Source organism: Aulostomus chinensis, chromosome 10, assembly GCF_037954235.1.
Source record: "Aulostomus chinensis isolate RoL2024-O1b breed Wild chromosome 10, RoL_Achi_v1.0, whole genome shotgun sequence".
Lineage (NCBI taxonomy): Eukaryota > Metazoa > Chordata > Actinopteri > Syngnathiformes > Aulostomidae > Aulostomus > Aulostomus chinensis.
The window spans coordinates 26,860,751-26,882,210 of NC_141329.1; the positions used below are offsets into that span (position 1 = coordinate 26,860,751).

The 21,460-nt window shown below is 42.4% G+C and overlaps 2 protein-coding genes and 2 non-coding genes across 8 annotated transcripts; 3 read left to right on the forward strand and 1 right to left on the reverse strand.

Moving 5' to 3' along the window:
- The first annotated feature begins 4,478 nt into the window (after positions 1-4,478).
- dyrk1ab (dual-specificity tyrosine-(Y)-phosphorylation regulated kinase 1A, b) lies at positions 4,479-15,452 on the forward strand. 4 transcript variants are annotated; one of them, XM_086216723.1, is made up of 12 exons: positions 4,479-5,320; positions 7,168-7,237; positions 8,733-8,929; positions 9,223-9,315; positions 9,404-9,592; positions 9,813-9,960; positions 10,055-10,341; positions 10,488-10,634; positions 11,079-11,219; positions 11,348-11,651; positions 11,902-12,026; positions 12,359-15,452. In XM_086216723.1, the coding sequence occupies exons 2-12, from the start codon at positions 7,228-7,230 to the stop codon at positions 12,944-12,946; spliced, it is 2,229 nt and encodes a 742-aa protein (XP_086072849.1). In that variant the 5' UTR covers positions 4,479-5,320; positions 7,168-7,227; the 3' UTR covers positions 12,947-15,452. The 4 variants fall into 4 exon arrangements, with proteins under 4 accessions (XP_086072849.1, XP_086072851.1, XP_086072850.1 ...); XM_086216724.1 differs by lacking the exon at positions 4,479-5,320 and adding an exon at positions 5,685-6,190; XM_086216725.1 differs by lacking the exon at positions 7,168-7,237.
- A 788-nt stretch (positions 15,453-16,240) lies between these two features.
- On the forward strand, positions 16,241-16,312 carry trnap-cgg (transfer RNA proline (anticodon CGG)). Its single transcript has one exon. It is a non-coding gene; the product is annotated as a tRNA-Pro (tRNA).
- A 222-nt stretch (positions 16,313-16,534) lies between these two features.
- Positions 16,535-16,606, reverse strand: trnap-agg (transfer RNA proline (anticodon AGG)). The gene has a single exon. It is a non-coding gene; the product is annotated as a tRNA-Pro (tRNA).
- Positions 16,607-16,872: 266 nt separating this feature from the next.
- On the forward strand, positions 16,873-21,427 carry thap12b (THAP domain containing 12b). Of its 2 annotated transcripts, XM_086215283.1 has the most exons (6): positions 16,873-17,347; positions 18,222-18,342; positions 18,436-18,543; positions 18,625-18,661; positions 18,748-20,480; positions 21,037-21,427. In XM_086215283.1, exons 1-6 carry the CDS (start codon positions 17,259-17,261, stop codon positions 21,097-21,099), a joined length of 2,151 nt encoding a protein of 716 aa, XP_086071409.1. In that variant the 5' UTR covers positions 16,873-17,258; the 3' UTR covers positions 21,100-21,427. The 2 variants fall into 2 exon arrangements, with proteins under 2 accessions (XP_086071409.1, XP_086071408.1); XM_086215282.1 differs by lacking the exon at positions 21,037-21,427 and having other exon boundaries at positions 16,875-17,347; positions 18,748-20,784.
- The last annotated feature ends 33 nt before the right edge of the window (positions 21,428-21,460 follow it).

The following is a 21,460-nucleotide window of genomic DNA, read 5'->3' on the forward strand; positions in this document are numbered from 1 at the left end:
AGTACATGCAGGTTTGTTTTGGTCTTCTTCATATTATTATTATTAGATGTGATTTATGTTGATGTTGTTTTCTGTGTTTTAGGTTCCCTGCAGTGACAGCTGAGATTTATGTTTCAGCTACTTGCTGCGTGGGCAACAAACCAGTGGGCTACAGGTTTCTCACTCATAGCAGCCAGTCCTCACTGGAAAGCCTCTGACGACAGTGTTAGCAAGTGAAAATGATTTTTGATTGATTGGCGGATTTTGACTTTTACCTCAGAATTGTGACGTTATCACAAAGCATTCCAGTCACTATTTTGGCTGAACACAAACAAAAATGAGAGTTGTTCATCACAACAACTTCATTGAGGCACTTGTGTTGCACACTCCAAGTTTGACTGGGAGAACAGTTGTTGAGATAATCAAAGACATACAGAGACTGCTTGCTTTAAAGAAAAACTCTTTCAATTCTAACTCCATTTAAATTCATTTTAATTTCGCAGCCAGTCCCTGATATTAAAAGCTCCCTTAATGTTTCATATTCCTCTGCAAACCTACACTTTCAAACATTCGATATTGTATGATGTCATTCAAATTACTGTTCATTGTCTTGATCCTTGAAAGGCAAGTCCACCTGCCAAGTGATGAATCAAAAATGCCGTCTCTGACTCGGACCGTCGCTGACTCGGGCCGTCACCGACTCGGGCCGTTACTGACTTGGACCGTTACTGACTCGGACCATTACTGACTCAGACCTTTACTGACTCGGACCGTTACTGACTCGGACCGTTACTGGAGTTTCACAAAAGGGCAGAATTCAAACTGATGCCAAATTTCAGGTATCACGACAAAATTCTAAAAACTCTGCATAGTTCAGCTAGATGACTACCAGATGTCTGTTTTCATACAAACATCCATTCCTCCATGTTCTCCCTCTTCTCCTGTTCAGGGTGGTGGGGGTGGAGCCTATCCCAGCAGCCTTCCCCCTGGACAGGCCACCAGTCCATGGCAGGGCCAACACATAGAGACAGACAACCACTGGCTCTCCCAGCCACGCCTACGGTCAATTTAGAGTCTGGATTAACCTGGTCCCCTCTTGATGTCTTTGGACTGTGGAGGAAGCTGGAGTACCAGAGAGAACCCAGCAGGAACAGGGAGAACATGGAGACTCACACAGAAAGACCCCGTGCTGCAGCCGGGGCTCCACACACAACCTTCTTGCTGTGAGGCGACGGTGCTGACCACTGCACCACCGTGCCACCAAAAAACCCCAAATACATCAATAAATTAAAAAAAATAAAAACAGTCATCATTTTGACATCTACAAGAACGATGCAGAGTTTTGAAAATCTTGTCTTTGATACCTGGATTTTGGGATTAGTTTGAATTCTGCCTTTTTGTGAAACTCCAGTTACGCCGGAGTCTGCGATGGTGTTTTTGACTCATCATGTTTAAAGAGGTTCCATTAATATTGAGTTAATTTCAAAATGATTTCAAAAGTACAGTCTTTGAGATACAATGCAAACATCAACAATATGACAACAATTGGCCATATGCTGGTAGCAGAGATCCCTGGACCTTATAAGGTATAAATCCTCAGGTCCCAATACTAAACCTTGAGGAACAGCAGAAGGAAATGTTTTCACCAACGTCAGGCTGGATTTTTGATGGCTTTTAACACCTTGACCAGGGACGACAGTTGCAAATAAGCTACATAGCTAAAACTGGCTAATTTATAGAATTGCTGATTAATGTGCATTGTCCCTGTACAAATAAACCACAGTAATTTGTGCAAAATCTGTTTGAGTTTTGCAAAACTTTGTGGAGGGTGCGCCCTAAAGAACCCTACATATTTTGGAGCAGATCTGAATCCCAGGGTGAACACATAAATGTTTTTTTTTTTTTTTTTTCTTTTTCAGACAGACTGTTCTGAGGATACGGGGGGTGAAGTTATTGGATTTCTGTTTTGACTTTGCCAAATATTTCACTGTTTTCAATTTCACATTGATGGAGGCTTTGCTAAAGTCTTGCCGGTCTTTTCCTCTTTCTATCAGCAGTTCACCAGTTGCTCATAAGTTAAACTTGAAGTGCACCTTGAGTTCTCTTGATTACGGTGTTTAGAGTTGGACAGAGGTTTAGCCACAGTCCACCTATTTCTTGCTAGCTTTGTTAGCTGATAAATAAGCGACAAATCAAACAGACTTGGATTAAGGCCTGATAGTTCGCCTTTTACCAATTTGATCAAATTAGAGGATTGGGCAGCTCAACAGAGGTCTACTAAGTCTATCCTCTAGTTTACATAAACCTGTGGCACCTCCAGTGCGTCACATTACAACTATCTCTCAGCTCAGAATAAAGTTATCAATCTGAATTACACAAGAAAGGGTGTATAAGTAAATTGCATCCGGGATATACTGATTAACAGCTTTTATGATAGAATATATGACAAGAAATGTCCCTAAACACGCAGCACAACACAAGGCTCTTTAAAGAAATTACCTGGGAAAAATTTCCCCGGACACGTTTTTAAAGAAGTGACCTTCTCCAGCCAATCACAGGGAAACCACAACACGTACAAAACACACACACAAAGACAAGCAACTGAAAACATAGATGGTCATGTAATGCAATGAGCAGAACGCTGTCTCCATTTGCAGACATCAACCTTGACTGAGGAACAAACTCTCCTCAACATATGAAATGAAAAAGAGCCAAAATGCTAAATTGTTATGAAGCTGTTGTGAGTCTGATAAAACAGTCACTGACTGAGTCATTTAGCTTCTGCTGTCTGTTAAAAGGGCGGCACGGTGGAGCAGCGGTCAGCGCCGTCACCTCACAGCAAGAAGGTTCCGGGTTCGAGTCCCGGCTGGAGCACGGGGTCTTTCTGTGTGGCGTCTGCATGTTCTCCCTGTGCCTGCGTGGGTTCTCTCCGGCACTCCGGCTTCTTCCCACCATCCAAAGACATGCAAATGGGAACTAGGATAACTGATACACTAAATTGACCGTAGGTGTGAGTGTGAATGGTTGTCTGTCTCTATGTGTTGGCCCCCTATGATGGCGACCTGTCCAGGGTGAAGCCTCTCACCCGAAAGCCGCTGGGATAGGCTCCACCCCCCGCCACCCGCAACAAGAATATCCCTTAACAAGAATAAGCGGAAGAAATCGATGAACGGATGTCTATTAAAAATGTAAAGCTCAAATATGTCCAAAGCGTGCATGGTGACGCCATGTTTGATAGCGTTTTTGCCGACAGAGGCCCTGAAACAATATAATGTGCAACAACGCATCAGCTTTGATTAGTTAAAACTGCCCGTGACCACAAACGTCACACTAACCCAGGCTGAGATATGGAGGAGCAGGGGGGACATACTTGGTGTTCCGCCCTTCAATGCAACCACAACATGTGGCTGAAAATGTCCCCCACAAGCTCCAGGGAGACGCTCGGCCCTGTGAACGCCACCCGCAGCGGAGGTAGCCATTTCATTTCATGGGAGACAGCTACTGTTTTCAGGTTTGAACACAGTGATGCTTGAGGCTCAAGTCTCTGTCCTGTGAAATAACAATTGAAGGTCATCTGATTTTCAAGATACTAAATTCAGTAGAGGGAGGAAAGTTTCAGCATGTTCTCAAACTTGTTACATTGATGAGATTACCTCCAGAGAAAATCAGAAGGTCAATACGCCAGTAGCACTTGAAGTGAAGGAAATATTTTTTGTTTCATCAAATTGTGTTCTTTACTACAAGTGTTGCTTGAATTTTGACCCATTGAGAATTTCAGGAACAAACTGTGATAATTGTCTCAAACAGAGTTGATCAAATCTTAGGAGGGCAAAGTTTTTGCTGCTCAGAAGGCTTTTGACAAATAAATAAATTGCACTTGGTGCAGCAAACTACTGCAAAATAATAGTACCAATCTGCTTTTTTGTAACTTTCTGAAATTAGCAGGCAACGGATTTTTCCCAAACTACAAATTGTTTTGGAGTAGATGAAGTATTTTGTCAACTATTTTAGTTGTTCCGAGCTTTTCAAAAACTGCACTGTTGGCAACATAATTAAAGAAATTGGTCTTCAGTTTGGGCTTACAATCATCATAAAGACACAGAAACTAGAGACATGAATTCCATATGGGTGTACTTATTTTGTCTGAACTAATACAAGGTATGGATTTCTACTGTGGTACTGTCCATACTAAAATACACTTTGTTTTATCGTTGTTTTATTTAAACTCCAAATAAAAGAAAACAAAAATACAAACGCCATCATAAGAAGGTTGTCAGAAATGTCACTCTGGAATAGAACGAGCAAAGTTGCCTACGTAACAAGTAGCGTGATGACTTCAATTAATCTAAATCTCCAACAAAGAAAAAAAAAGGGTAAAAAGGATAGACGAGGACGACTACATTGGAGTTATGCGTGTCCTGCAACTGTGGCCAGTTAGATTTTATTCGTCATTGGTGCATCCGGGTATTTCATTTTTTGATTGACAGTTGCCATGGCAACAAGCTAGAGCATCGCCATTTTGTCAGGAGGGTTTTTTTCCCAGCTCAGTCTTTTCAAATGTTCTCCCTTCCCGCCGGAATAATGCTGTCAGTGGATATACATTTGACATTTTTGGATAATGAAATGCGTCTAATGGATCGGATTAAGAAGATCAAGAGCCCGACGTTTGAACGTTGTTGAAATAATTAGGCGGCGCCGCACTAACTCAGTTGTCCGTGTCTCTGGTCCACCGGGCCGGTTCACTGCGCAGGTTTGGACCGCGCGCCATTTTGTGAAAATTGACACAAAATTCCTAACCAAAATTATCAGAGGACACGGTCTCTGTTTCATGATTGAGATACTCAGAATTCAACTGTATTGTCGCACATATCGAAGAGGTCGACGCTAAATTTGCAAAGACGGCGTAAAATTAGAGTTTGGCATACCGTCTATTTAGCGGTAGCTAGAATTGTTAGCTTGAGGCTAGCCAAAGAAGCTAGAGCTAGCCAGGACAGGTAGCTAATGTTAGCTGCGTTCATTTTGTCAACTAGCTAGCCAGTTCGCTAAGGTTAGCTAGTGAGTTATGCGTGCTAGTTAACGTTAGCATGTTGCTAGTCATCAGCTGATAGTAACGTTAGTCAAACCTGCCTCGATCGCTGATGTCGTTTATCAAAGCCCGGGGAATGAAGAGAGCATTAAATCTGGCTGGCGAATAATTGTAGAGTTTGCCGGTCGGAGGAAGGGGATCGGATTTAACGTTAACATTACTCGCTAACCGTGCAGGGAGGGGAGAATCTCAAGCTGGATAAGTTTCCTCATCATACAGGTTATTGGACTTTAAATGAAGATCGTGCCATCAGAGGTGAGAAATTATTACGTTTTATCGTTGATTGCAGCCTTCGTTATCTTTACTATTAACATTTTTGCAGATGTATCACAGGCATGAAATGTAACGTTAACCCGAATGGTTAATGATGGACGCGACAGTGAAGTTGTGAACGGTAGCTTTATGGTATGGCGGCTAGCTAACATTTTGTGGCGGTGCCGACTCCGGTTGGAGCCTGTCTTTAATGCTTGCTTTTCAGTCAGTAGGTCAACAGATTCATTTTAAATGTTAGATGAGAACAGCTTTCTAGTCTGCTGTGAACGAGAGGGTGCGACGGGTTGTGTGGGCTTGGACGGAGAGTCATGCTGGCACGGTGCAGCTAGCGTTTACCGTGCGATATTAGACACTGTCATTGTACGATTGAGGCAGCCTTAGCTAATAGTCCCGTTTGGTTTACTGTCATTACCGTATCTGTGCATTGCAACATCGGATATATAAGCAGAATTTTCGTTTGTGATCTTATGAAAGCCCACCTAGCTAACCTTGCTAACGCCTGGTAGCTATTTCGGCGAACCTGGCTCCGGTGAATCGTTAACGCTGACTTGTTGACGAACCAGCCGAATGGGCCCCACAACCCGCTGGCTGAATACAGCGTCATTAGCTAGCATTAACGTTGGGATTGGTGTGAGATATGCTTGCTTGTCCCGCAGTTTTTTAGGGTAACGTTAACGAACGACGACAACGTTAGCTAGTTAGACTGCTAATGGCAATGTGAGTCTGAATACGTTTGTCATTTTGTACGAGGAATTGGAGGCATACACGGACGACATGTAGAAGGAGAGGACGCAAATTAACACTGAATATGCTTTCTAAATTCCAACCATGACGAGACATACCCCACCATTTGTGAGTATACAGCTGCTCGGGCACTGTCTTTATTTGCGAATATTTGGCTTGTAATTGCTTGGGATGCTTTACATTTGATTGAGCTTTGAAATGGATCTAATCAGTTGGGCGTGAGGAGATGACACATCGGCTTATTATTATAGAGGTCTTCAACCAACACTTAAGATACGATAGGGCTACTAATAGCAAGCTAGCTGCCATTATATTTACACCTAAAAAGGCCCGTTTATACCGTGATGAGTAGAGCCAGGAAAGGAACTGTTCATTTGTCAGTACTGAAAATGAGCAATAATCAAATGTTCGGGAGAGAGTTATGAGCTACAAGTGCTCCTTCATAATGGCTTTATGATGAAATAATGCTTGGATATTCCCTAATGGGTTACTGAGTTAAAATATATCACCCTATAGTTTTGATAGTCGGATATGAGGCCATAATGCTTGTGAGATAGTCTCAAACAAAACTTTTTCAGCTCTTGTAAATTTGCATAACCTTCCACATTATTTTTTCTTGCATCATTTATGCTTTTTACTACCTACAATCTTTGTAAAATTAGTATCAGATCTTCAGATCTACTATGTACTAAGTATATTTACTATGGACATGCTGAGAGGAGATCCTGCTGTGAATTCCACAACAATTACTGTCCTGGTTTGTTTTGTTATAAGGTAGGTAGTTTGAGCCTATAGGGTTTTTTTTTAAGGTTGAGGTTGAGGACATTTATTTTGGGGGAAAATATGAGCCTGGGCATTGGCTATTAGTGACTTTTGGGCCATCAACAACCAACCCTTTTTCAGTCTTAATTTTTAAATGGTCTTACATGACAGTTAATGTTTATCCCAAACACATAAAGTTTTGGGTTGTGTTCTTTTTTTTTTTAAGGGACCTATGTTCCCAGCTCTTAACTTAAGTTAACCACCATGAAGGTAAATCCCACAAAAGATGCACATTGATAATGATCTGTTTTTATTCTTTGTAGTGGGTTGTGGTTTGCTGCTGGACTCTCCTCCCAGGATGATATGAAATTTTACAGGAGAAGATGCATCCAGGTTAGCTGCTACTAATCCTTAACCCTTTGGTGGGAAGTGGTGAACTGAAGATCTCCTTGTCTTTCACTCGTATTCCTGCCTTACAATTTGCATCCAGATTTGCATCCCACAAATTTACGGATGTCCCTATGTAGGAAAAACTCAGTTTATTCGTCACAAAGATGGCCTTAATGCAATATAATGGAGTTGAAGAAACACGAAAGAAATTTTGTTATACATTATTTTCACACTCAGCTGAACAAGCAAATCTAAAATAAATTCTCATTCTTGATTGTCATCATGTCAAATCAGTATTTTGATGTGAATTAAAATCTTATATATATATATATATATATATATATGAATTTATATTTAAACACACACACATATATATATATATGTATATGTATATATATATATATATATATATATATATATATATAAAAATATAAATACAGGATTTTCTTTTTTCACAATACAGCCTATACCTCTCTGCTCTATCATCTTACAGTTCTTATTTCTGTCAGTGGATGTGTATTTTTTCCTTTTGCAAAGCTGGGTCAGCTTTCTAACGCTCTCAGATGGAGTGCAGGTTTTGGGCTGTGCAGCTATTTTGCTGTCAGGCTCTTGTGTTGAAAGCAGCGTCTAAGTGTGCCAAAGTTCAATTTTATTTCTTGTTTATTTCTTGTTTTCTCATTGGAAAATGGGAGCAGCTCTGCCCTGGCAACAAAAGTAGGCTATTTGCATACTGCGTTGTGATTGGTCTGTGCATTGATGGGCTTGCCAAATCACGCTGTATCTCTGTGGTGATAGGCTATGCTAATTAGGTGCTGTTGCTGGGATTCTGAATAGTGGTTACTGTGTAGCACTGGTGAATTGTGTTGTTTGGTGAGAGATGCTGATAGCTGAACATGCTATTTAATAATTTTTTGAGTCCTTCTGGCTTAAAATGAAGGATGATTCACTGTACAGTGCGGAGATGCTTTATTTCCCCCCCTTTTCACTGTTAAGCCTGCTGTTTTCCTCCTTTTTCTTCACAAAGGTTGATATATTACTGTTATATTCAATTTTGTGGCTATTCTTTGATTGAGTTTTATGTCTTTACATGTTATTAAAAGCACAATGTATTAACATGGCATTTCTTTGAAAAATGAATGAATCATTGCTATTGTTCTCCACATATAAGTATTTTTACCTGTTTTAAAGGAAGTTAAATAATTTGAACGTGCATTTAAATATTAAGATGTATGTTTTGCATTTTGCTTAATTTTTTCTTGAAGGTGAATTAAGACATTTTTGGGTAAGGAGATCCTTACTCATCTGATAAAACAGCGAGTAATACTTATTGATGTAAAATTTCTACAACAAATAGAATGTGATGTTTGTTTAATTATTTTGTCCATAATTTCTAATGTGGACACAACATTATAACAGTTGTTTTTGCATCTATCAGTGCTTTTTGATATATCACATCACAAGTCAATATGCAACTCATGGCAGTGTTAATTTCTTTCAGGAGGAGAGACTTCAGCATGCAAACCTTCGTCCGTCCGGCTTGCGCCCTCTTTTTCTTTACACACTGCTGGTCTTCAGATGGCTGCTCAAATGCCCCATACGCACCAGCAGTACAGTGACCGCCACCAGCCAAGCACTGACCAATCTGTTACGGTCTTACCGTACAGCGACCAGACACCACAGCTCACTGCCAATCAGGTACACTAAACAGGTTACAACCTACACGTTAAGTGCTTGGGTTTACCTTAGTCTAAATGTATGATTTGAAAATATGGCAATGCTTGTATGATATGAAAACGACTTTCCTTTTGCCTAGTTGTCACTTGGCTGTATAGCCGCTTGTTTGAGGTTTTTTTTTGTTGTTGTTGTTTTATTATAGTTGTGCCCGATTTATTTCACTCATGTGTAGTTCCTCAGATTGAACAAAAGCCCTGTTCTTAGTACAAATGTTGGTAATGAAATTATCTTTATTTCCCTTTTTGATACTTCAGAGGCACATGCCCCAGTGCTTTCGTGACCCAACTTCAGCTCCCCTGAGGAAGCTCTCCATTGACCTTATCAAAACATACAAACACATCAATGAGGTTGGTTTTGTTATCTTTACATGGATGTAACATTTATTTTTGTCCATTGCCTTGTGTAACTTATTTCAACTTGTGTTTTAATTTGTAGGTGTATTATGCAAAAAAGAAGCGACGGCACCAACAGGGTCAGGGTGAAGACTCCAGTCACAAGAAAGAGAGGAAAGTCTTTAATGACGGCTATGACGATGATAACTATGACTACATCGTCAAAAATGGGGAGAAGTGGATGGATCGATATGAGATTGATTCCTTGATAGGAAAAGGATCATTTGGACAGGTGTGTATTAGAAGATAGTGCTGACATTCTTGACTCAACACAATAAGTTATTTTAAAAGTTGGAGATATATTTCATTTTTGTTTCATAATTTTATAGCTCTAATGCAACCAACTGACATTTTTTCATAATTAGCAAACCCTGTGTTGACACCCTTTGTTAACAGTGGTACCTATTATGTGCTTAAATAGATAATTAAATGTGTTTTGCTGGCATCTTTAGGTTGTGAAAGCATATGACCGGGCAGAGCAGGAATGGGTTGCCATTAAGATCATCAAGAACAAGAAAGCTTTCCTCAATCAAGCTCAGATTGAAGTGCGCCTCCTCGAGCTTATGAACAAACATGATACTGAGATGAAATACTACATCGGTAATTCGCTTTTGACATTTGCTTCAGATGTGACCAGACATATGCTAAGGGGGGCTTTTCTGCATCTGACGTAATCTGTTGCATTTACTTGCAGTTCACCTAAAGCGCCACTTCATGTTTCGGAACCACCTCTGCCTCGTGTTTGAGATGCTTTCATATAACCTGTATGACCTGCTTCGAAATACCAACTTCCGTGGCGTCTCTCTCAACCTCACCCGGAAGTTTGCCCAGCAGCTATGCACGGCGCTGCTCTTCCTGGCCACGCCTGAGCTCAGCATCATCCACTGTGACCTGAAGCCTGAGAACATCCTCCTCTGTAACCCTAAGAGGAGTGCCATCAAAATAGTGGACTTTGGGAGCTCATGCCAACTAGGACAAAGGGTATAGTTTAGTTATCATCAATTGTGTGAATGCATGCAGGAGTGTTTGTGAGAGTATGCGATGGCTGGTTCATTCTTTCTAACATTCTGGTCTACTGAATATGCAATGGCACATGCAGACTCTAATATCCCCACTTCCTTTCGTAGATATACCAATATATCCAAAGCCGCTTCTACCGTTCCCCAGAGGTGCTGCTGGGAATGCCCTATGATCTGGCCATTGACATGTGGTCTTTGGGTTGCATCTTGGTGGAGATGCACACTGGAGAACCTCTCTTCAGTGGAGCCAATGAGGTAGAACCAAAATGCCTACGCAGATTGGTGCTATGTTGTTGTTTAATGCTGCTGACCATCGAAAATATTGGACGTTGCGATGCACTGTATTAAAAATGGAAAGATTGGAATAGCATGCATGCTTAAAAATATTGGAAATAATGGCGATTAGCAAATAATTGACACAAATTCAAAGGTGCCTGAAATTTTTAACCTTCACTGTATGACTTGTCACCAAATGTTATGTTGACCACAGAGTTTGGCGGGTGGAGTTCACAAGCCTGAAATATATATTAAGCAACACATGTCTTCTTAAGTAGTTGTGGCCACCCTCACGAGTCCCAATGTTATGCAGGGTCATCCTGTGGTAGTATTCGATGGCATTCAACTTCATATATAACGGGTATTTTCTTGACTACAATGTAAATACCATCACCTCATTCTGTCCTCTTTTTAATTGCCCAGGTGGACCAGATGAACAAAATAGTTGAGGTTCTTGGCATCCCGCCTAATCACATAATGGACCTAGCCCCTAAAGCCAGGAAGTTCTTCGAGAAACTTTCTGATGGTACATGGAGTGTTAAGAAGACCAAAGATGGCAAAAGGGTAAGCGCACTCCTTATCACGTCTTCTGATTGAGTCTTTTGAGAGAAAAGTGTCATTATTAAATCCAAGAGAATGTGATAAAGTCTCTGGAGTGTAGTTTTCTTACATTTATTTTTTGCTCTGCATAGTATAAACCTCCAGCTTCACGGAAGCTCCACTCCATCCTTGGTGTGGAGACAGGGGGTCCAGGTGGCCGGCGGGCGGGGGAGTCTGGCCACGCTGTTGCTGACTACTTGAAGTTCAAGGACCTGATCCTCCGGATGCTGGACTATGACCCTAAGAGCCGCATCCAGCCCTACTATGCCCTGCAGCACAGCTTCTTCAAGAAGACTGCGGATGAGGGAACCAATACTAGCAGCAGCGTGTCTACAAGCCCCGCATTAGAGCAGTCCCAGTCTTCGGGAACCACCTCCAGCACCTCCTCTAGTTCAGGTATCTGTCCGACATATCGTCACTGCACTGGAAACATCTGTTTGATGCAGGGTATTGACCATGCACCTTTACTGTGACATGAAGCCACCTAAAACTAAGATGACCATTTCAGTCAAAAACAGTTCCAGAATGTACTCCAGGGTTGAATCTGGAACATGTCTGTTTAGTGTTTAGAGCTTGCTTAGTGTACTTCATCCTTTTCATGTTTCGATCATGCTGCACATCAGTCACACTTGTGTTTGCCCCTCAGGAGGGTCATCTGGGACAAGTACCAGTGGCAGAGCGAGATCAGACCCTACCCATCACCACTTGCACAGTGGAGGACACTTTGGCACAGCCATGCCTGCCATTGATGGTGACAGCCTCTGCCCACAGGTCAGAAGCTCCTGGGAACTAAGCCAAGTCATTGGTGTTGTGTTTCAGTAAAAAAAAAGTTATTTCCTGTGATATTTGTGTCAATTCGGATTGTACCGCGGTGATGGGAATGTGATGATGACTTATTTAAAACCATTTTGAACAACTCTTAAAAAAAAAAAAAAAAAAAAAACTTTACAAATGACAGATTTGTTCAGTGTTGAACATTTACTTTGTTAAATTTACTCAAAATGAGGTGCCCATAGATGTATCCATGACAGAAGACAAGCTGGGCCTGTGACAAACTGCCAACCTCTGACAAGTGACTCTTGTTTCTTGTTTGATGTTGACAGGCACGACAGCCTTACCCACCCCCACTGGTGTGGGGAGGTGGAGTTGGACCAGAGTCAGTCACTGGAGAGACCCACCCAGTCCAGGAGACCACCTTCCATGTTCCCCCTCAGCACCCTAAGGCCCTGCATCCCCACTCACATACTCATCACCACCACGGGCAGATGATGGCTACACGGCCACGCCCACGCCACTACACCTCCCCGACACACAGCTCCTCAACACAGGACTCCATGGAGGTGGTTCATGGCCATCTGTCTATGACCTCCCTGTCTTCCTCTGCCTCCTCTTCCTCTACATCTTCCTCTTCCACTGGGAACCATGGCAACCAGGCCTACCAGCTCCGCCATTTGCCCGCGGGAGCTCTGGACTTTGGTCAGAATGGTGGGCTGAGCATGGGGCTAGGTGCCTTCTCGAACCCACGGCAGGAGACTGGTATGGCAGCGCACCCTGCATTCTCCATGGGCACGAACACAGGGCCTGCCCACTATCTAGCGGAAGGCCACCTTGGCATGAGGCAGGGCATGGACCGGGAGGAGTCTCCAATGACTGGAGTGTGTGTGCAGCAGAGTTCGATGGCCAGCTCGTGACTGCACTGACATTTGGCTGTGTGTTCCCCCTGTGCGTCATTTTTAAGGTGGTGTTTTTTACTACAAGGTGTGTTGAGAATAAAAGCTGCTCACGTCAGAAGGGAGATATCACTGAACCGCTACTACAGAGAAAAACCTTTGTTAAAAAGTATATATGTAATTTTCATCAGTTTTTCTTTTGCAACCATTAGGCACAAAGTAATACTGCAGAATAACCATAGTGAGATCAAGACATCCATCGTACCATTTCACCAGTTTCATGTAACCACCAAGTAATCACCATATGGTATTATGTGGCAAAATCTTTTAAGGAGCGTTTCAGAGTCAACGTTGAAGCTGTTTTGCAGGTAGCTGTTGGTGATGAAATGCTTGGCGTCCTCTTTCATGGACTGCCTGATGTTACTGTTCCACTGGTTCTTAATTATTTTGCCCTTTTTAAGCGAAATTTCACATAAAAGCTGCTTGTAAATCCTGTAGCTTGACAATGAGGGGAAGTGTTTGCAGTGATATTTCTTGTTGTTGGTCGGTGTTGTGTAACTCTTGTTAAAGGGGAGCACATAACAGTGGAGTCCCTATAGCGTGTGCTGGCCGGGTGGAGAGGAGACCCCGCAGGTGGATACTGACACCAACTGGGTCAAAGGAGAGGGAAGCACCACCCCTCAGGCTGAGAGGCCCTGTGGTCCTGCAAGCTGCAACTGGGCCTGGCACAGACGAGAGCAGCAATGGGCATGGGAGATGAATAGGATCCAGCCCAGCGAGTGGAAGACAGTCAGTGGCTGGTTCTAGATAACCCTTTGGCCTTATGACTCATGGACTTGGAATGGGATGGAGCTGGACATTATCATTTGAATTAAGATGGCTTTTCTCTATTTTTCTCTCTAGACAGCCCTTAATTCTTTAAGGAAATTAAAACATTTTAGAAAAGGTAAATAAGAATGGTAATTTGAGGCCTTTCTCAACAAAGATTTCTTCAGCAGGGCCCCACATAACAGGGTCTTATTGTACACAACAACCTCCTAAACATTACTTCCTTAAAAATCTTATTCACTGGTTAAGGATTTTGCAGTGGAAAGAACTATTCCAGAGTTTACCCTTTTATGTTTTGTTATTTTACCCTTTTGCATGTAGTTCCTCATCAGAACCACCTGCACAAGTCTCTCCATCCAAAACATGGAAACTGAAGAAAAAAAATGAGTTAAGTGACTGCCTTTTTTCTCCTCAAATTATGCTGTGAATTTTACAAGAATTTATTTTCCCTTTGGATATGTTTTTATACCAAAGCAGTTGTTTTATAGCATATAGGTGTCTGTAACCAATAATGTAGCAGTTCACCACTTTGACGCAAAGTTTATCAAGATCTTATTTTAACGTCAATACAAACAGCTGCAATATATTACTTTAGCAAAACTGGAGACCGTTGTTGAGATCGTTGGCTATTGTGTATTCTGGCCAGATTTGTTTGCAACGTTTTACCAAAACTGTTTCCATATTAATTGGTAGATTATTTTGGGAGTCTTTTAAAACTTTGGTATGTTTAGAGAATTTGGTAGTTACTCTGCAGGCTCCGGAGTAGCAAGATAGAAGCTGATGGCTTAAAAAAAAAAAAAAGGAGACTAATGCGTTCTATTTCTGTGATGTCGTTTTTCTTTTGCCCCCATCATACTATTTCAAAGGGTTTTGCTGCCTTTCATACATTTGGTCAACTTGGCTAGTTTCTGCCGTGAAGCAAGACTTTGTCATTTTCTTGGCAGGGTAAGGATAATTGTGGCAAATCAGTTTGTGTTGAATGGTATTGTTCTGATTTGGTAGGGCAGATCCCTTTGGTAGTCGTCCTATTCAAAGGGAAAGGGTGTCCGTCAGCCCACAATCTCATGCTTTGCCTGGGCAGACATGCATGTCCTCAAAACATTACCGTCAATAACCAGATTTTTTTTTTAATTTTTTTTTTTTTTATATCAGGGATTTTGAAGTGCTTTCTTTCTTCTGTTGCTCATTTTACCAGCTTTGAAATTAGAGAGAGAGGAAAAACAAACAAACAAACAAACAAACAAAAAACCAACCTGCCCACAGCCACCTGTCAAATTAAGGGCAGGCCACAAGTCATGCTGTTGTCATTTTAAAGGAGAAGCCACCATAAGAAATCATGCTTGGTATTTCCACAAACACAAATGTAAAGCTACCTATATTGAGATTGGGGTTTTATCTGGATGTCAAGGTTAATTGCAAATTTGCAATCATTTTTCATACCCCGCAGAATTTGAGATATTTAGAAATTGCCAGTGGTTTTATGACTGGCACTCATACTGGTACTAAACATTCCAAAAATAAAGACTGAAAAAGGAAAAAAAATTGACTGCAGTGACTCGTAAGTGTGCGCCTATTTCAGATCATGCTGATTGACCTCTTATTTAGAGCAGTTGTCATGAAATGCAGCCCCTTTTTAATAGTTGAAATAGAATTTATGTATATATTTATATTTTTTTAATAAAGGAAGTATAGAACTCACTACCTTGCTCCTGCTGGTATGTTGATTATGTTTGTCAATTTGGTGACCATTCAGTGGGCAGGAACTCCTGTTTTCTTAGTGGCAAAACCTTGCCTTTTGGCAAAGGTACTTGACTACATCAGGACAACACTATGAGGTAGGGTTTGAATCAAACAGGGAAAGCTAGATCTTCAAACCTTAATAATTTTCACAGGGTATATTGTAAGTGCATGTACATCACAAACCTTATTTTTTGTTATATGAGAAGCACATGGTTGAAAAAAAAAAAAAGGTTCCATCTTTCATAAGCCTGTTCTGTTTGTGGGTTATACACAAACACGTATACTTGTTGACATATCTAAACACCCAACAGAAGTTGAGATCCTCTTATTTAATTTGGATTTATCCTTTTCATTTTTTTATTTCACATTTTTTCACTTTTTTTTGTACATGCAACATGCACTATAGAATTGAACAGCATGGGGGAAAGGATAAGTCCATGTATCCACAGATTGTAAGATCTAGTCAAGACTTTGCTGTGTTTATGACAATGCCCTTTGTATTATATTAAGACAGTCTTATGTATGATATATAAAAAGAAGTTAATTGAATTGCTCCGTGTGTCTTTATTGTTGTCTGACATCTCCATCTGCACCTGCTGCTTTACAAGAAATGTCCACCCGCTGTAACCATCAAACAAGTTGTTAAGTGATGCAATAGAACGCTTTCCGGAACTGTGTTGAAACAAGTCAACACAAAGTCGTGTGTGGAATTTATATATGTGAATGATGAACCGATCTGGCAGATTTGGCTCGTTGGTCTAGGGGTATGATTCTCGCTTCGGGTGCGAGAGGTCCCGGGTTCAAATCCCGGACGAGCCCGTCGACTTTTGGATGAAAAATCCATAAAAAATCCCAGGGGACTGCCACATATAAATCTCGTAAGTACTTACGTGTACCTTTAACGTCGTAAGTGAAATTTGAATACATTTTGCGCCCATCGTATTTTAATTTCAAAGCGCCCTGCTGGGTCATTCGCGGATGATGAGTCACGTTTCAGCGGTGCGTCACAGTCCAAAACTGTGACGTACCGCAAAAGTGTCAGGGCTCGTCCGGGATTTGAACCCGGGACCTCTCGCACCCTAAGCGAGAATCATACCCCTAGACCAACGAGCCACACAACGCCTTGTGAAAATTGTTGTTATTTAAACAATCTTTACAAACTGTTTTTACAAATATTTTTTAACTAAAAAATGTATTTTAGTATACACTCCTCCTTTAGTTTACACTGAGCGTTATGATTTGATATTTGGTCGTATTGACTGTACGTCTCCCAGTTCGGGCTAACAGTCCCGCCTTTATCACCAGATAACCCCTGTTTAACAGCGGGTGGCCGTTAGGTGGAGCAGTGTCACTACTACAGTTGCTGTCTGGAACCGAGAGAGGACGGCAAGAGGGGGGGTTGGCTGTCGTGTGATTGGTTAATGATTAGATCATTTCAACCAGAGTATCCAATAGTAAAGGAAATCATCTTGCTCTACCCAATCAGATGCTTCGTAGCCGGAAGTCTGGCTCGTAAACGGGTCTATTCTTCTTCACTCAACGGATTTGAACATGTCCTGAAATACTGCGCTCCATGTCATACCTCAGTCGTTTGAATATACGCTTGTTGGACACAGTTGAGACTTTGTAGTTCCCCGTGTTGACAATTACCCGCGAGCCCCTGAACCCCCCGAAAAACTAAACCGAGTTGTCCTCGTGAGTTTACTGAAGTTAGCGGATGATTCCCGCCTGCTAAGTTAGCTAAGCTAACTACCTAGCCTGAAGCATGCCAAATTTTTGCGCGGCCCCGAACTGTACACGGAAAAGCACCCAGTCGGATTTGGCATTTTTTCGGTTTCCACGGGACCCTGAGAGGTAAGACCCCACTCAGGGATGCTAACCAGCCGAAGTGTGACTCACCTACCGGGATTTCTTGGACAAGTTTAGCGAGAATCGCAAAAGGAAAAGTCAATAACTTATCAGCTCGACTCCTATAAACCCTGATTATTCCCAGAGCGTCTTAATATAAGCAAGAGCCTACTTTTCCAAAGTCGGTGTTGTAAATAACTGAACTATTATTTTTAAGTTCATTGGTAAAGTCTAGGCATGGAAGTAGGACGGGTTAACTTCTCTTTTTTGCACGTGAAACACCTTATTTTGACATATTTTGCAAACTATTTTTTTTTTGTCAATACTCTTTTCTTACTTAGAAGTAATAAAATAAACATCTGGAAATTGACTTGAATTGATCATAATTGTGAAAGCAACATTCTGTTTTCCTGCCAGTACCCATGGAGGTTTGTTGGTCTCCAAAAAATAAACGACACTTTTGAAAACAACTATTCTAATCAGTCGTTATTTTTAATGTTAAAAAATTGCTACAGGTGTGATTCTGGTTTTAGGAATCTACTTTTTCTTTATCCCTGATCCTCTGTGAGGTTTTGAATCGGAAGACCACTTCATTTTTAATAATTGTAATTTCTGGAGTGTATGACCCAGTTTTATTGATACACGCCACAACTTGGGAAAATAACTGCTGATTTTATGAAGATGTTTCAGATGAGTCGTGACTCAATTGACTAACTTTCACCAGCTGCAACTTAGTTAGCATTAAAGTAGCTGTCATCAACATCACACTGCAGGAAGCATGTTGTCATTTTTAAGTGTAACAATGATATTTTCTGCGTGAACATCATATTTAGATAATGGTATATTCCGATTCCTGTAATCAGGGCTGGCATTCTTTCAGGTGTCGCATATGGGTCGAGAACTGCCGCAGAGCCGATCTGGAGGAGAAAACGTCCGACCAGCTAAACAAGCACTACAGATTATGTGCGAAACACTTCGACCCAGCCATGGTGTGCAAAACTGTAAGTACCTGACATCATTTTAGCCTACAAACTTGCAGCGTTTTCCTTATTTTCCATTAAAAAAAAAAAATGTCCTCTCATATTACCTTTCAGAGCCCTTACAGGACTGTTTTGAAGGATACAGCCATTCCCACCATATTTGATCTGACAAGCCACCTACGAAATCCTCTCACCAGACACCGCAAGCGGATTAAAGAACTTGTAAGAAGCATCAATATTAGTTCATAGCTTCAGTGTTGATTGAAATGCACCTCTAAAAAGCTCTGATTTTGTACATTTCAGACTGAAGAGGATTTAATAAAGATCAAGGAAAGGAGATGTGAGTGAACTGGAAATGATTCGGTACGTAATTTAAATAAAAAAAAATGCACCTTCACCACTCTTCTCTTCTTTTCCCTCCCTCAGTGGCATCCTCTATCGATCAACTTGCCTCTAAAAAAGATGCAGCAGCTGAGGACAGCAGCGCAGCCACTGTAGATGAACCTCGACTGTCCACAGAGGAGAAGGAGTTACGTGATTACTTGAGGTCCTTGTTCGAGGTTGTAGTCATGTTAGCAAAACAAAGCATTCCGATAGCGAGCGACAGCAAATCCAACAACTTCCAGGCTCTTCTAGATTACCGCATGAATGCTGGAGATGAAGCTTTAAGGAAGCGTTTTGAAGCAACAGCCGTGAACGCAGAATATCTCTCCGCAACGCAGCAAGGCCAGCTACTGGATGTGTGTGAGACCACGGTGAGAGAGGAGATGCTGATGGAGGTGAGAGAGAGTCGCTTCTTCTCCCTGGTCACAGGCGACCTGGTTGACTTTGGCAACGAGAAACACCTGCCTCTATTTTTACGCTTTGTAAATCAGCAGAATGTCCTCCGAGAGGAGTTTGTGGACTTTGTGCTTTTCGATGGAGACGAGGCCGCGCTGGTGGAGAGGCTGGAGGCCCAGGTGACTGAGCGTTGGGGGCTCTGCATGGAGGACTGCCGCGGTCAGGCCCACAGGGTCACTGGGGCCTCCACCACCAAGATGAAAGCTGTGGCTGTGCTACTGATGGAAAAATACCCTTTGGCATTGCACATTCCTTGCTCCCACGTGGCGCTGAACATTCACCTGGCCAACTCGCTCCCTTTTCCTAATGTCCAGGTTGTCATGGAGACTCTGAGGAGGATCTGTGCTTTCTTTGGGACGCCGTTCACTCAGGATGAGCTTGAGAAGGCGATCTCAACTCACTACCAAAAGAATGAAGAGAAAGGAGCTGCATTAAAACAAGCGTGTGGCCCCGGCTGGACAGAGCAGCACAACGTCTTTGACCTGCTGCTCGATATGTTGCCGCCTCTTGTGCTGTGCATGGACAGCATTCGCGACAACACCGATGCAAGGTTTTCTGACAAGGTCACAGCGGATGCTTATTCGATCTCAGAAACGCTTGCTGACTTTGAGATCATTGTCACCGTCGTCATCTTAAAAAATGTCCTGACTTTCACCAGAGCTTTTGGCAGGAATCTCCAGGGGGAGACTCTGGATGTCTTCTGTGCTGCCAACAGTCTAACTGCTGTCCTGCATTCGCTGAACGAGGTCAATGACAACATCGACGTTTACCATGAATTCTGGTATGAGGAAGCTGTGAGCGTCGCCGCGGTCATGGACATTCCTGTGAGCATTCCGAGGTTGTTTCTTCGTAAGCAGCGTGCGGCCGATGTGGGAGAAGTCCAGGCTGAGGCGTATTACAAGGAGTATGTGACGGTCCCTGTTATCCACGGCGCCATGCAGGAGGTGGAGGACATGTTCTCTGAGACCAACCTCAAAGCACTTAAATGCCTGTCGCTTGTGCCTGCAATCATGGGCCAAATGAAGTTCAACACCACCGAGGAGAACTACGCAGACGTCTATCGTAACGACCTCCCCAATCCAGACACTCTTCCTGCAGAACTCCATTGCTGGAGGATCAAGTGGAAGCACCGGGGCAAAGAGGTGCGCTTGCCCACAACCATCCACGAGACGCTGCAGCTCCCAGACGTCAAGTTCTTCCCCAACGTGAACTCCTTCCTCAAGGTGCTGGCCACCTTGCCCGTGCTGAAACTGGAGGAGCAGAAAGGCGACAGGGCGAGCGATCGGCTGCAGGATTATCTTCAGAGCATGTCTGCGAAGGTATGGAACAGAAGTCTGGCTTTTCTCAACGTGAACACTCACGTCAAACATGATTTGGAAGTCATGGTCGACAAGTATTGTAGACTTTACCCAGAGGATGATCCGGAAGCTGAGGCGGAAGCTGAGGAAGTGACTGAGGAAGAAGCAGCAAAGTGATAAAACATGGAGACGAGAATCAGCCTGTAATTTAGTTTTGATGTGTGTAAACCTGAATACTTGTACCAGTAATCAGATGTAAAGATTCGGTGAGGTTTTTATTCTGTCTGAAGTTCCCAAGAAAAAAATAAATCCCCCTTGTTCTTAATGCATCTGGGTAAAGCACCGTCACCTCCAGCACTGCAGGGCCTCCAGCTGATCTTGCTGCTCCGGCTCTGGTATTTTAGCACTCCCAGCCATCTCAACATGAAATTATGATCCAGTTTGTCAGAAAATATGCTACAAGTTGAGCCTCTTTCCTCTCAAAGCAGTTTGACAACAAGGTGTTGTGGTAGGTAGGCGTGTGTGTGTGTGTGTGTGTGTGTGTGTGTTTTTCTGATGTGCAGTCAATTTTTTACAGACTGAAGCATTTGGAGCACAAGAGGGAGCAGTTCCACCAGCCCAGTGTCAGCAGTGCGTCTGAACTCGTGCTGGCGAGGGCGGTCAGTTCCCCCGCTTCATCAACCTCCACAATGACGTGCTGTTTTCTTTGTTTTGTTAAATGCTCAGCTTGTTGCGTTGGCTGTTGACGGAGGACAAGCGGATTGCAGTCCTGATATCGATAAAAGTTGCACGTTTTACACAAAAGTTGACAACTAGAAGGGATTTTAATGTTGATTTGAAGTCTTGGTGTTACCAACTCAAGTTGGAGTCTTTGCTAATCTGAGTGGTTGTCAGTCATGAGACAGAAGGCTCAGGCAGTGAGTTGCAAATCAGGCTCTGCTTCCTGTCTGCAAGACTAAAATGAGGGCTAAAAAAGGTCCTATAGTCTCGAATAACAAGAA